Source organism: Fistularia commersonii, chromosome 28 (assembly GCF_037954325.1).
Source record: "Fistularia commersonii isolate RoL2024-O1a breed Wild chromosome 28, RoL_Fcom_v1.0, whole genome shotgun sequence".
Classification (NCBI taxonomy): Eukaryota; Metazoa; Chordata; class Actinopteri; order Syngnathiformes; family Fistulariidae; genus Fistularia; species Fistularia commersonii.
This window is the reverse complement of record NC_141311.1, coordinates 2,306,008-2,318,458: the sequence shown is the minus strand read 5'-3', so window position 1 is coordinate 2,318,458 and position 12,451 is coordinate 2,306,008. Positions and strand designations below refer to the sequence as shown.

Genomic DNA, 12,451 nt, shown 5'->3' with positions numbered 1-12,451 from the left:
GCAACCAGAGGGGAGCCACTAAAAGGCCGGGTGTAAGATGTGGAATCCTCCTCATGTGAATTCTCCCCTTCTTTCTGACAGTAGATCCTCCATCTTCAGTGCCCTCCTGAGGTGACCAGGCCTGTCCCCTACCCTCACAAGCTGCTTCATTGCTCACTTAATGTGGCTGAACAGCTACTAACCCACAGCGGATGAGATGGTGCAAACGTAGGTGTTTGACCGAGCAGCAGTTGAGGGCTTGAACATTACTGTCGATCATAAAAATGTTAAGACATATGTGTGCGTGACTGGGATGATAAACGTGCCAGAGTTATAAATCCATCAGGGTCGAACTCAGAAGGTCACTTTCACTTTATGTATATTTAATTCTATCCAAGATTTTATTCTGTGTGCACATGATGACAAAGAGTAACATACTCATATATGATGGCTTATTTTTATTTGAAAAATATATATATACACAAAATTCACATCACGGGTCATAAAAAGTTTCGCTTAAAAAAAAAAAATTTTTTTTGGATTGAAGCAAATAAAAAAAAAACTTCAAGTAGTAGTGGCATATTCTGTCCCTCTTTGTTTATACATATAGTACTATGTACATTTAAAAACACAGGAGGAAAAAAAAACCAGTGTGGAGTAACAGTTTAAAGAAGCATTTCATTTCACGATTATTTAGAAATAATGTCCTCAGTGACCGGAATAAGGCACTCGGGTTAACACGCTCTTGTGCCTTAAAATTACAGTTTGAGGCGAAACAAAAATCCATCAATACACATGAAAGATAACTTGTCATTCACCTGTTGTTTCCATGATTTAAAAAAATTTAAAAAAAAATGTTGGATCTTCTATAAGCCACAGTAAACATGGGTGGAATAAAACCTAAGTGTGTCGCTTTCATAAAGTAAAACAGCCCGATTAGATGTGAGCTTTGGATAGTCTGTGATTTCTGTTTTTTTTTCCCATTTCCAGCCGACTTGGATACACAATGTGTCAATATCTTAAAAGTGAAACTCTATCCGGGGTCTCCTGCTGGGAATTGTGTCGTAGTGATCCCATCGGATCACAGCGCGACAACAAAAGCACAGTCGGTGTAAAGTCTCGGCAACGTGAGCTCCATTCACAGCGGATTCGACTGAAAAAGACGCCCCTGAGGACACCAGTGACAGCAACACAGTACCTTTGGCAAGTAAGGACAAAACTGCGCTAATACTCTGGTTTCAGATGCCAAGAAAATTCACCAGTAAGATGACATTCACCAAATACAAGAGCTTCTTGTACAAAACAGTGCATTATAAAAACGTAGAAAACCAAAACACGACAGCTATGTTTAGGCTCTTCAATGAGCAACCTTTTTTTTTTTTTTTCCTTCCTCCAGGAGTCCATGAGGCATATTACAATAATGTAATAGGATGTGAGATAGGTTGTTGTAGGAGGCTGTAAAACGGGCCCTGAGGGAGGTCAAGTCACGTTCCAGGGTTTTTCCGAGCCGGCTGCGAGTTGTTGAACTGTCTTGATTAAAGGAAGGAAGGCATTGTACTGTATCGCGCCTGTAAACATGAAATGTAATGCAAAACAATGGCAACTTTCTAGAAGATTAATACTCATTTCTTTTCCCCTCTGGTTCTTGAACTCTGCTTGATGCGACAGCGGACCGGCCTCTGTAGACTGACGGGCACGGCGAAAAAGGAAAACTACGCGAGACGTCTGGACAAACGACCATAATCTATAGGCTCAGAAAGCCAGCGCTGACAGAACACACGTCTCCTCCGTCCGCCGCCCTTTCCATCTCACCCGCACTATGAGCTGCCGAGTTTTTCCTCTTCACTTGCTTGCCGGAGCTGCCGCGAGGCCTTTGCACGGGAAGCAAAAGGCGGAAGCCGGGCTGGGGACCAGCAGAGGCGGCGCCCGCGGGAGGACTGAAGGTCTTGATCGTGCAAGCCTTGGCAGACGAGCACAAGGATGGTGGACTAGCGCTTTGGACAGATATATATCCCGAACTGTTAAAGTCTGCTGAGGAGGACGGCGGTTGCGGGACGAGGGAATTTTTGTTTACCGCTCCCTCGTCCTCGCAGACGCTGTCTTCGTCACTGGAAAGGGCTCGGCAGTGCTCCGGGCCATCCCTCGGATCAGTCGGCGGCTCCAGTTTGAAGGACATCATTGAGACTATTGAAAAATGAGAATGCGTGGCTCTTACTCATTTGGACAAAATCAAAATTGTAATGCATGTATGTAAAATGTATTTTAGTATCACATGAAAAAAAAACCAAAAAACACACATTTACATCTTTGAGGATTTTTTTTTCCTCCCTGGCGTGGGAGGGGGGAGAAAAAAAAAAAAAAAAAAAGCGCTGATGTAAAAAAAAAAATAAAAAAAATTGATGTCAATAAATAAATAAAAAATGATGTAAATAAATTGAATTTATTTTGCTCAAGTGTTTTAGCAAAATAAATTAAATTCAGCACACATGACCAAACATTTTCCCTGACAGCCTCTTTCTCGATCTCTCAAAACTTTCCAAATAGGTCGTGTTTAGATTCAAGAACACACCAAAGTATTTGCGATACTCCTAATTAAAAGTGTCACGGGCACTTTAAGACTGCAAAGGACTGAATTTCATGATGACGGAGTCCCATGCCAAAAGAAGCAGCGTGGGATTCCACAGCTGTACAGGACGTAGTCACTATTCATCTGTTGTGAAAACAATACCAATAATATAATTGATGAACATTTAGCAAGTGTTGTTATTATTAAGCCAGTGACAGCGGACCTATTCTGAAGGATTGTAGATTTGGGCTGTAATTTAAATGCAGTACTGCACTTGTGAGTTGCACACCAAGTGGCACTCGATGTTTTACTCGCACTGCCAACGCCGTTCATATTTAGATTGATGTTTACAATACCTATTTATTGCCAATACAAATCCAAATGCACTGTGGACAGCGACGTAAAAATTTAATTGTGCAGGGAAACACGTTTGCACATTGTACATTGTACAATAAACATTCTGAATCTTGAATGCATGCGTCCCGCACTCATCGATTCTGCTTTCACAGAGCGCTTTGTGGCCGGCAGCCATACAGACGCGCCATGTTTCATCTCGTGGCATTGATTACACTCTCGCTCTCGAAACAAAGCCCGTGACCCAAAGTGAATGTGAATTCCCCTTCGGTGCTTTGATACGACAAAACACGTCCAATGGCAGACGCTATAAATCCTAAGCAACAGAATGAGACCATTCTGTGCAACTTGTCTGGATGACCTGAAGTGTGTTTTATCTTTCTTTTACTTCTGTTTTTTTACAGGCAGGTGCTGTAGAAATGTCTTGAAGTGTCCATGCTACAACATAGATGTCAATGTTGAATTTTATATGTATTAAACCTGCCCAGGGGTGGGTGTTTAAAAAAAAATTGCCAATTGGCTAATACTAGCACGTAAACAAAAACTTTTATTAACGTCCATTGTCCCTGTAACGATTCGTTGATGCATGAAGCTCCCGTTCAATTTTCTTTCTTTTTTTTATTTTCTGGGAGATGTAAATGAGTGAGTCAGATCAAATAGAGGGGGCACCCTACTGACTTAGAGTAGTAAATAGAAAACACTAGCTCGTCAGGATCATCTACAGAATTGTAACTTTGGGGCCTATTTATTCAGGTACTTTAAAAAAAAAAATGACTGAAGAGGGATATTTTGGGGTTCGCACTTGGTAAACAATGAACACACTCTGTCATAAAGGACCGAGACGCTGCAGAAATCTGGGAAAAAAACCAAAACAAAACTAACAGGACTGTCTCGTGACTCGAGGTATCATGCTGTGTGTCAAACCAGATTCCTCAAATCGTTCTCTTCTAAGAAACACTTTCCCTTCCCTATACTCACAATCCGTTTCTCTTTCCCCCTCGCTCTCCTCCTCCTGGTCGCCCTCGTAGCCGGAAGACGAAGTATCCAGACTCAGATCGAGGATGTCGCCCAGCAGTGTCTCCTCCTGATTGGACAGCTCGGTGGTGGGCGTGGCCGAAAAGCTGCCTCGGCGAGCGTGCATGCTGTCATCGCGTCTCCTGGGGAGAGGGAGGGAGTCGAGAGCGGGTTAGAGTGATTCATTGGTTCATTTCACAGATGGCACAAACAAAACACCTTCTGGACAAGACCGTTTGTCTTGGCCGACCGGACGCAGGCCGTGAAATGAGCGAGGGAGGGACGGGAAGCTGGTCACTTTGCCGTCGGCTCCCGCCTGTTTGGCTTCTGATGAGATTTCTTACGCTTTATGAGCGAAATGCACGTATGGTGAAGTTCAGAGGTTAGGGCGTGGGATAAACAGAACTGTTTAGGGAGTGTGATAGGATTTGATTTTTATGGTGATATTTAAAAAAAAAAAAAAAGGAATTCTGCAGCATTTCATTGTCTTGTTTTTTTTTTTTGTGTCTTAAGACCTTTTAAAAGGATTATCAAATCAATTTAGGACTTAATTTACAACCGCAGCAGCAAAGGCTTTAGAAGGAAATCCAAGGATTATCCTCCACTAATTCATCTGCAATCAATGTGTAATTCGCTTCCACCCCGACTTTGCAAAATCGTTGTGAGGTCTTATCGCGGTAACAGTTCCGGACTGAGCAGAAGGAGGATGGACGGTGGAAGGTTTGGGAAAAGGAACCGACTCCGGTTGCCACGATAAGATTTGACGAGGACAGAACCCTCACAGATGCTCTGGAAAACCTACCAACGTGCATTTCCCCAAACAAATAAACACAGATCCTTTAACAGATCTCGGTCTTGGCACGAAACTTTAGTGAGGGGGGAAAAACCAAAAGTGTTTTCAGGTAACTTATGTCTGCACAAATTGCAGGATATCAGAAAGCCGCAGCTCCAAGATGATGCTTCCATCGGCAGACATAGCTTTTATTTCTAGGCAGAACTTTTGTTTTTTCAGGGTGCGGCGGCAACATCTCGTCCAAATATCTTACTTCTTGCTACTGCTGGAGGGAGAGGCGAGGAAAGTGGAAATGTCTGCTTGTTGGCCGGTAGGACTGGGTGGTTCGATCTGAGGCTCCACCTCTGGGATCTCCAAGATCTGACACAGCTCTTTGAAATCCATCACCTTGAATATGAAACGAAAAGAGGGACAGCAGCTTAACGACGTCCTCCGTTATCATGTGTTGTTTTGTTGTTGTTTAATGAGTAAAAAACAGGCGGTACCCTCTCTTTGCTGATTTGCTGGTAGGCTTCGTCTTCGAACCGTTGCTTGACGCCAGTCAGAGATACGTGTCGGTAATCTTTGGGAACATCTTGGCTGAAACTAATGGAGGAAACGGAGTGAAGAGAAAGGAGTGAGTTTCAAAACACTTTTCCCGGCTGCAGTTGCATCTCTGTAATTACCTCTCGGGGATAAATCTCATTACTTCTCCATTTGAGAATTACAGTTTGTCGATACAAAAGCTCACCTATCAAAGTGACCCGCCCCAAAGCACGTTTCGGTGACTCACGGCGTCCTCACACACACTCCCATCTAACCACGAACGTTTCTTCTGTCTTTTATAACTCGGCATATAACTCCACTTTCTTAGTCACCAGGTATCATGAGGCGTCTCATATCCAGTGACGCAACGTGAGTCAGGCTTTTGACCGATCAATTCAAGATGATCGGTGACATAACGGCTCCGTGTGAGCCAAACTGAGCTGGCAAATTAAGAGAATGTGTTTTATACTTTCCAAATCCAAATTGTGCATCAAATCAGCGGCTGGATGTGGAAAACAAGCGGTGAAACCGAATATTGTTCCCGACACGCCTTCCTTTCAGAATCCAAACAAGAAACCGAAGGTTAACCGCGCAGCGCTGATGTCACAACTGGACGTTTGGAGAGTTGTTAACGCCGAGCGGCTGGATGATGTTTCTAACATGATTACAGAAGCAGGCGATGCCACGGGAGACTGCCATGCAATCAGATGGCGAGGTGAATCATATTTGTCACATCATTTACACAACGTGTTTTTGTTCAAATAGATAAACTTCTGTGCAGTTGTTTTTCCCATATCCTTCCCAGCTTGCCATGACCTCCGTCTCCCCGCCGGTACGAAAGAAGCGACATTTATGAAATCAACCATGAGAGCTAACGGAAAAAAAAAAACCAAAAGTTTCCTTGGAAACGGCATAAACTGTTACTTAAAACGTGTTGCGGTGCGTGTCGACCGGTTCTGCAGAGCGACACGGTAAATTTAGTCATATAACAAGTGATTGTAAAAGCAAAGCAAGTCAGCCACAGAGTGAGCAGGGTAATGTTTATAAAGGCCCATGCTGCAGGGAAACATAATATCCCAATCATATGTTGATCCCTGGCTAATCAGATATGCTGCGATGAGAGCATGAATTTCCACGGGCCCCCGTGCTGGACTGCTGACGTCATAATAAAAAAAACATGTATTTCAAGTACGCGGATATGCTTTTCAGGTCTCACTCCCAAGGTCATGTTACAGGAAATGGAATTGTGAGAAGTGAGCTGAGAGAATTAGATCACTTGGGGGGAGGAAAAAAAAAAAAAAAAAAAAACTATCAGGGCACTCAGAATGTAGAGCCCCACCCAGCCTGATGACCTCGGCTTCCTTCGTATTGAAATCAGCTGATTTGTCAGGATATCTTTTAAGTCTGAGCGTTGATTATCATTATAAATATTCCTCATGAACGTGGGAGGAAGGAAGAGCCTGGCTCTGTCTTGGATTTAATGGGTATTCCCAAACCTTCAAAATAAAATAAAATAAAATAAACAAATAAAATTAATTAAAATAAATCGATCTCGTCTGATAACTTGCATAAAAAGTGGGTTATGAACAACCTCTGTAATGGAGGTAAAGACAGAAAAGGTCTATATGTGGCCTTGATGCACTGTAGTTGCCAAATGTTTGATAGCAAGATGAGACCAAAACAAACAAAAAAAAGAATCCTTGTGTGTCAAAACAAACTCAGAAGCTTACCACTTGACATAAAGCAGCACGGAAAGGGGGACGAGGTCCAGCTTGGAGAGGCGGGTGTAGTCGGCTAGCTGGCTGGGCCAGACGGGCGCTGGGAACGAGAAACATCAAGGTCATTTCAAGGTGAGACCTTTTTTTTTTTTTTGCTCCCGACCGAAACCGAGAAAACGCGTGACAATGTCTCTCCGCGGACACTTTGACAGTTACCATAATGGTGGAGCGCTCTTGTGAGCAGAAGTGCAGCGCAGGCCAGTTTGGCGGGTGGTTGTGTAGCGAGGGCAGAGTAGAGCAGGGAGAGTTCACAGATGTAACTGAAGAGGTGTCTGCTCCTCCGCTGCAGAGGCAGGAGAGACAGAAGAACCTCCCCATAGTCCAGCAGTGTGGGGCCCTGAGAGGAAAAAAGAGGGTTCGTTTACTTACTTCGCCTCCAAAATAATTCTTCTTCGAAAAAAAAAAAAAAGGTTTTACGGGATGGTACGAACCCTGATGTTTCCCTCCAGCACGGCTACGACCTCCCCCATCATTCGAACCAAGTCCTCATACTTGTAGGTGTTGTCTGTCAGCCACACGGCTTCTCTAATTGTCAAGATTTCTTTACTGATGTAGCTGGAAAAGAATAAACAAAACGTTATTATTACCCTCTTCTCAAATTCAGCCGTCGTATTTCAGTGCAATGATTAAAATGAACAGTCTTACCGTGTACAGACGACCATGCAGGCAATTCCTAGTAACTGAAGGCGAGCTTTAGGGACAGAGCGCAGAGCCAGATAGCGATCCACGCAGCCCACCGTGGCGTGCAGCGTCAGGCTGGAGAAATCCTTCATGGTGGTCACCTCCACGAGCCAATCCACCAGGATATACCTGCAGATGGGAATCAGACGACGGTAAAAAGTGATGTGGCGCTCACGTGAAATAAAACATCCTTAAGGTTATCAGTTATATTCAGTAATAGATCGGGGTTCCGACGACAGTAAGTACCTCATGGTGTCCTTGATGCCTCGCCGGAGGATCCTGTGACTACAGCGCTGTGAGGCCTGGTTGGAGGCACTGAAAAGCTGGGACACCAGGTCCGAGCAGGCCTTGGCCTCCAAACCAAGTGCGTTCCCATTGCTGTAGACTTTAGCCAGCGAGAGCTGCATGCACACACAAAAAAAAAAAAAAAGACACTGTGTTGGTATAATGTTGTGAACATGTCAAGAAGTTCACAAACTAACTTTATGGAAAACTCTAAATGAGCTTGGATTTTGATGGAGGTCATATCTAATGATTCTCGGGTACGTTTTTGGCTGTGGAAATGTGACAGACCACGACCGAAAAGCGGCGGCTCGTCAACAACTGTCAAACCGTCGTGACACTGCTTATTAGTGTTTGTTATGAATAGCAGTTGGAGGAGCAGGAGACGAGGTAAAACAAAGACGCGGCAAATAAAGAGCTGTCGTGTCGTAAACAACCGGCTGCTTTTGTGTTACACTGAACACACGTGGAACGGTTACTGCAAACTGACAGGTGAGAAACCGGTAAACAAACAGCTGAATCTGAGTCTGTCTATTCTGCCTACGAGTCTGACGAGCAAAAACAGTGTGTTAAAGTGCTACGGTTTATCCATCTGCACATAAATCTAAAATTAAAATAAAGGCCTCTGCGTTTAATCTGCGCGTCAGGTGTGCATCTGGAACGTCGAGCAATCTGTGAAGAACACACACCTGTGCTTCCCAGCATCCCTTGCCAGCGTAGTCTCTCAGGGTTCGCACAGACTGAAGGTATCTGCCCGGATCTGCCATCTGTAAAGGGCGAACAGTAAAGTTTGTTTCCAGCGGATTCATTTTCATAACTACGTCACAGAGGAAATTCAATGAAGTAAGATATACACTGTCATTTCCTGACTATAAACCGCTTCTTTTCCCCAAATACGCTTTGAACACTGCAGCTTAAACAATGATGCGGCTAATTTAGGGATTTTTGGGGGCTAACAAGCTTGGCGCCACCAAAACATTTAGGCTCGTCACGTCGGACCGATGAAATTAACGTGAAATTTGAGGCCGTTCAATTCTGACACAGAAGAAGACGACTTTAATGGTTTTAGTGCGCAGGAGGAAAACAAAGATAGCGATCAGCTGGAGTAGGATAAAGTGGGGATAGAAAACGGATGGATGGACTTTTCCTCTATTATTACCGTAATTTCCGGACTATTTAGCGCACCGCAATATAAGCCGCACCGGCTAGCCGATCGCTATCTTTGGCTTCCTCCTGCACACTATAACCTTCAAAGTGGTCTTTTTTTTCGGGGACAGATTGAACGGATTGAGAATTTCCTGGTTATTTCATCGGTCCGATGTGTCGAGGATAAACGTTTTAGCGGCGTGAAGCTCATAAGCCCCCCCCAAAAAATCCATATATTAGCGTCGTTTAAGTGAAAAAAAGTCGATGCTTATTGTCCGGGAATCACGGTAGTCTTTTTCATCTGCCGTGTTACGTGTATGCATTTAATTAAAAGTTAAAGAAGATGTTTCTATGTAAATATATAATGTTACAACGTGGGCACCTGCGGCTTATAGACAAGTGCGGCCAATATATATATACATATATCTATTTGTTTACTTTCAGCCAGTGAGGCTTATATTCAGGTGCGCCCAATAGTCTGAAAAATATGGTGTGTATGTGTGTGTGTACATATAAAATTATAAAATTGTATCATGGGCTTTGAGATTAAGAGCTATACTGACTTCTAGGAATGTCACAAGAGAGATTTAAACTCACAGCCGCTTTATGATTGTGTTCCCATAAAAGAAAGGAGCTCTGCAGACAGCCGGCCTGCGAGGACTCTTCCAACATTGCAATGGCGTCTGAATGTTTTTTGTCCTCCTGGGGGGAGAAAAAAAAAAAAAAGCCACACAGTTCCAGATGTTAGCACATAATCTTGCTTAACAAGCTGGACGAAAAAATAAATAAAATTGTGTCCCTTGATTTTGTTCTCCTCTCACAGGCCTGGAGATCCGAGCTGTAATTATAATAATTCGATATTCTATCACATTTGGGCTGAAAATGAGCACCAGCTGTGTTATATGAGCTGTTCATAGCAAACATCATACTCACTTCAAACATTTGCAGAACTCTTGCCAAACAGTGCAACAGGGGCCCCTTCTTCTCCTGTAAGAGTTCAAAACAATCAGCATCAATTTATTGGTGTTTTTTTTCCAGAGAAAAACAAAAAGGTCAGCCCTTAGCCAGAGCTTCATTTAGCGCGACACGTCGACAAAAGTTATCATGCATGTTACGTTCACCCGGAGGGAGAGACAGTAAAGAAAACCCACCATATGGTTGTCACACTCGGCCTTGAGATGATCGAAAACCACGGCCTTGCAGCAGCTGCCGGTGGGGGACCACGGTGGACGGATGAACACCCAGATAAAGGGATCAGCTGCAGAAGAGCGAAGGCTCTCTGAGAGGCTAAAGAAGTGGGAGGCTTTCCGTCCGCACACATCCGCTCGTCCCTCATCGCTCAGCAACGCTGATGGAGAAAGACAGAGCTCGAATGATTGGCTGCAAGCGCACTGAGCATTTGTCTTCCTTGTTTGAATAATAAATGATTAGGACAGGGAAGACACTTCACGTCTGAATTCTATCCGCTCGTTTGAGACACGGTGCAGTGCAAATTGGGAGTTGTCGAAAAGTTTACTCACGCCCTTCGTTGTATAAATAAGCGATTCCTAATTTTACGGCCGCTTCAAAATTCCCTTTCTCTGCCGCCCTGGAAGGAGAGAGGCTTCAGATTAAATGACACAGAGAAGGGAACACCTTCAACAATAGTTTGCTTTTTATTTTTCTTTAAAAAAAAATTAAAAAAAAGAGATCTCACCTCTCAAACAGCCATAGAGAGCTGGGGGATGGCCACGTGTCTCGGAAACTGACTCTGGCCCAAACACTGGAGTGGTTGTCAACAATATCACGTAGCTGGGAGTTAACCTGCAAAAAAAGCACCAGGCAGTTGGTCTCTGCAACAGACAGATAGCTGAGTGACCAGTAAAGGTAAGCCGAAAAGTTTCCAGGTCGGGTCGAGGACGGGGTGGCGCGCTTCATCCTCACTAAAGGCCGAACACAAGAGCGTCAAGATTGTCATGAAGGATTACTTACCACTCTAACAGACAGCAGGTCCTCAGCGGAGAGGCACTGGAGCACACATAGAAGGATTTCCTCAGGGAGAGACAGCAAGGTAACAGTGGTCCGCTTACGTACCCGCTTACGCGCCGGAACACAGTAACATTTTGAACAACGGCAGTGGACCGCTGTGAAAGACAAGGAAAGACAAGTGAGCTTTCAGCTGACAGGCTTAACCAACGAATGCCACAATTCAGGCGAGGAGCAGCAGCCCACAGTAAACACTGAAAATGCACACAAGTGATTCACACTCCAGTGTGGCTGAAAAAAGTAATTCTCACATTCGTGATATTTCAATATTTGCAGGTCATTTAAAGCAGCCAGAAGGAAAACTGGTCATCTAGCCAAGAACCCCTCAGTAAAAGTTATGGCTCTAAATTTATGGCCAACGCTAGCCTCATCTGGTCGCTAAAACCCTTTGAGTGAAAGTCAGCATTTCATATTTACAGAAAATGGGATATTTTCATTTTATTACACATTTAATAAAATATAATTGAGTGTTTCAAGCGACAGTGGCGTTCAAACGCTGGTGGAGTGACGCCAAGCCCAGTGAGCGCCTAAATTTCCCTCCTGCAGTTCAAGTGGCTAAAAAAAACTAGCGTTTCAAATAGTAGTCGTTATTTTCTTGTCGTTAAAAGAGAAACCAAAACTACTGTACAGCTAACAAACCTTTTTTTTTTTTTATAAATTGCATCCCAGTCATATCCATGGACTTACTTAAAGTTAGGTGAATTACAAGTTAAGTTAAGTTCATGAGCTGTGCTAACGATGTCACAGGGAGTAAACCATTTAGCCATTCGTGAAAGTCGTTCACATATTAATTAAAATCAAGTGACACCATGGTTTAACAACAACAATATATATAAAAATTTGGGGAAAGGGTGACTTACCGCCCGCTTTCATTGCAAGTGATGTCTCCTAAGAGGGTGATACCGGAGCAGATACCTTAGCTAACCTTACAGCGCTTTACAGTGATTTTAACACACCGTTAGCACTGGGTTAAATGTAACTTTCAAAACAGCGTAAAGACAGACGACTTTTCCAACAGATAGACGGTGTTACAATGTGCCGTTCTGTCCTTGTTGGGTAGCAGCACTTCTCAAATAAGTGTAGTTATCGGCTTGTGCCTGAAATTCAAATTCAAGCACGCGTCTTGACTTGTTAGACCCACCCCGGGTTTGCCGTAGGACCGCCCGCGCCCAGTGTTTAAACACCACATTCAATCTGATTGGTCCGTATTGGGTCAGCCCACCTTCGAGGTACGCGCCGTATGATTGGTTCTCCCGTCTAACAGCGGTAATCATTGGGCGAATTTTATAAACTGTAATATATCGGCTG

The 12,451-nt window shown here is 43.8% G+C and overlaps 1 protein-coding gene across 1 annotated transcript; it reads right to left on the bottom strand.

The window, feature by feature from the left end:
* Window positions 1-433: 433 nt before the first annotated feature.
* Window positions 434-12,243, bottom strand: ccnf (cyclin F). Its single transcript, XM_086175783.1, has 17 exons — window positions 12,004-12,243; window positions 11,090-11,241; window positions 10,815-10,921; window positions 10,639-10,706; window positions 10,270-10,466; window positions 10,052-10,105; window positions 9,716-9,820; window positions 8,662-8,739; window positions 7,937-8,091; window positions 7,655-7,819; window positions 7,441-7,564; window positions 7,166-7,346; window positions 6,962-7,049; window positions 5,192-5,291; window positions 4,960-5,093; window positions 3,878-4,056; window positions 434-2,163 (listed from the first exon to the last, which is right to left on the bottom strand). The coding sequence occupies exons 1-17, from the start codon at window positions 12,014-12,016 to the stop codon at window positions 1,724-1,726; spliced, it is 2,340 nt and encodes a 779-aa protein (XP_086031909.1). The 5' UTR covers window positions 12,017-12,243; the 3' UTR covers window positions 434-1,723.
* Between the last annotated feature and the right edge of the window lie 208 nt (window positions 12,244-12,451).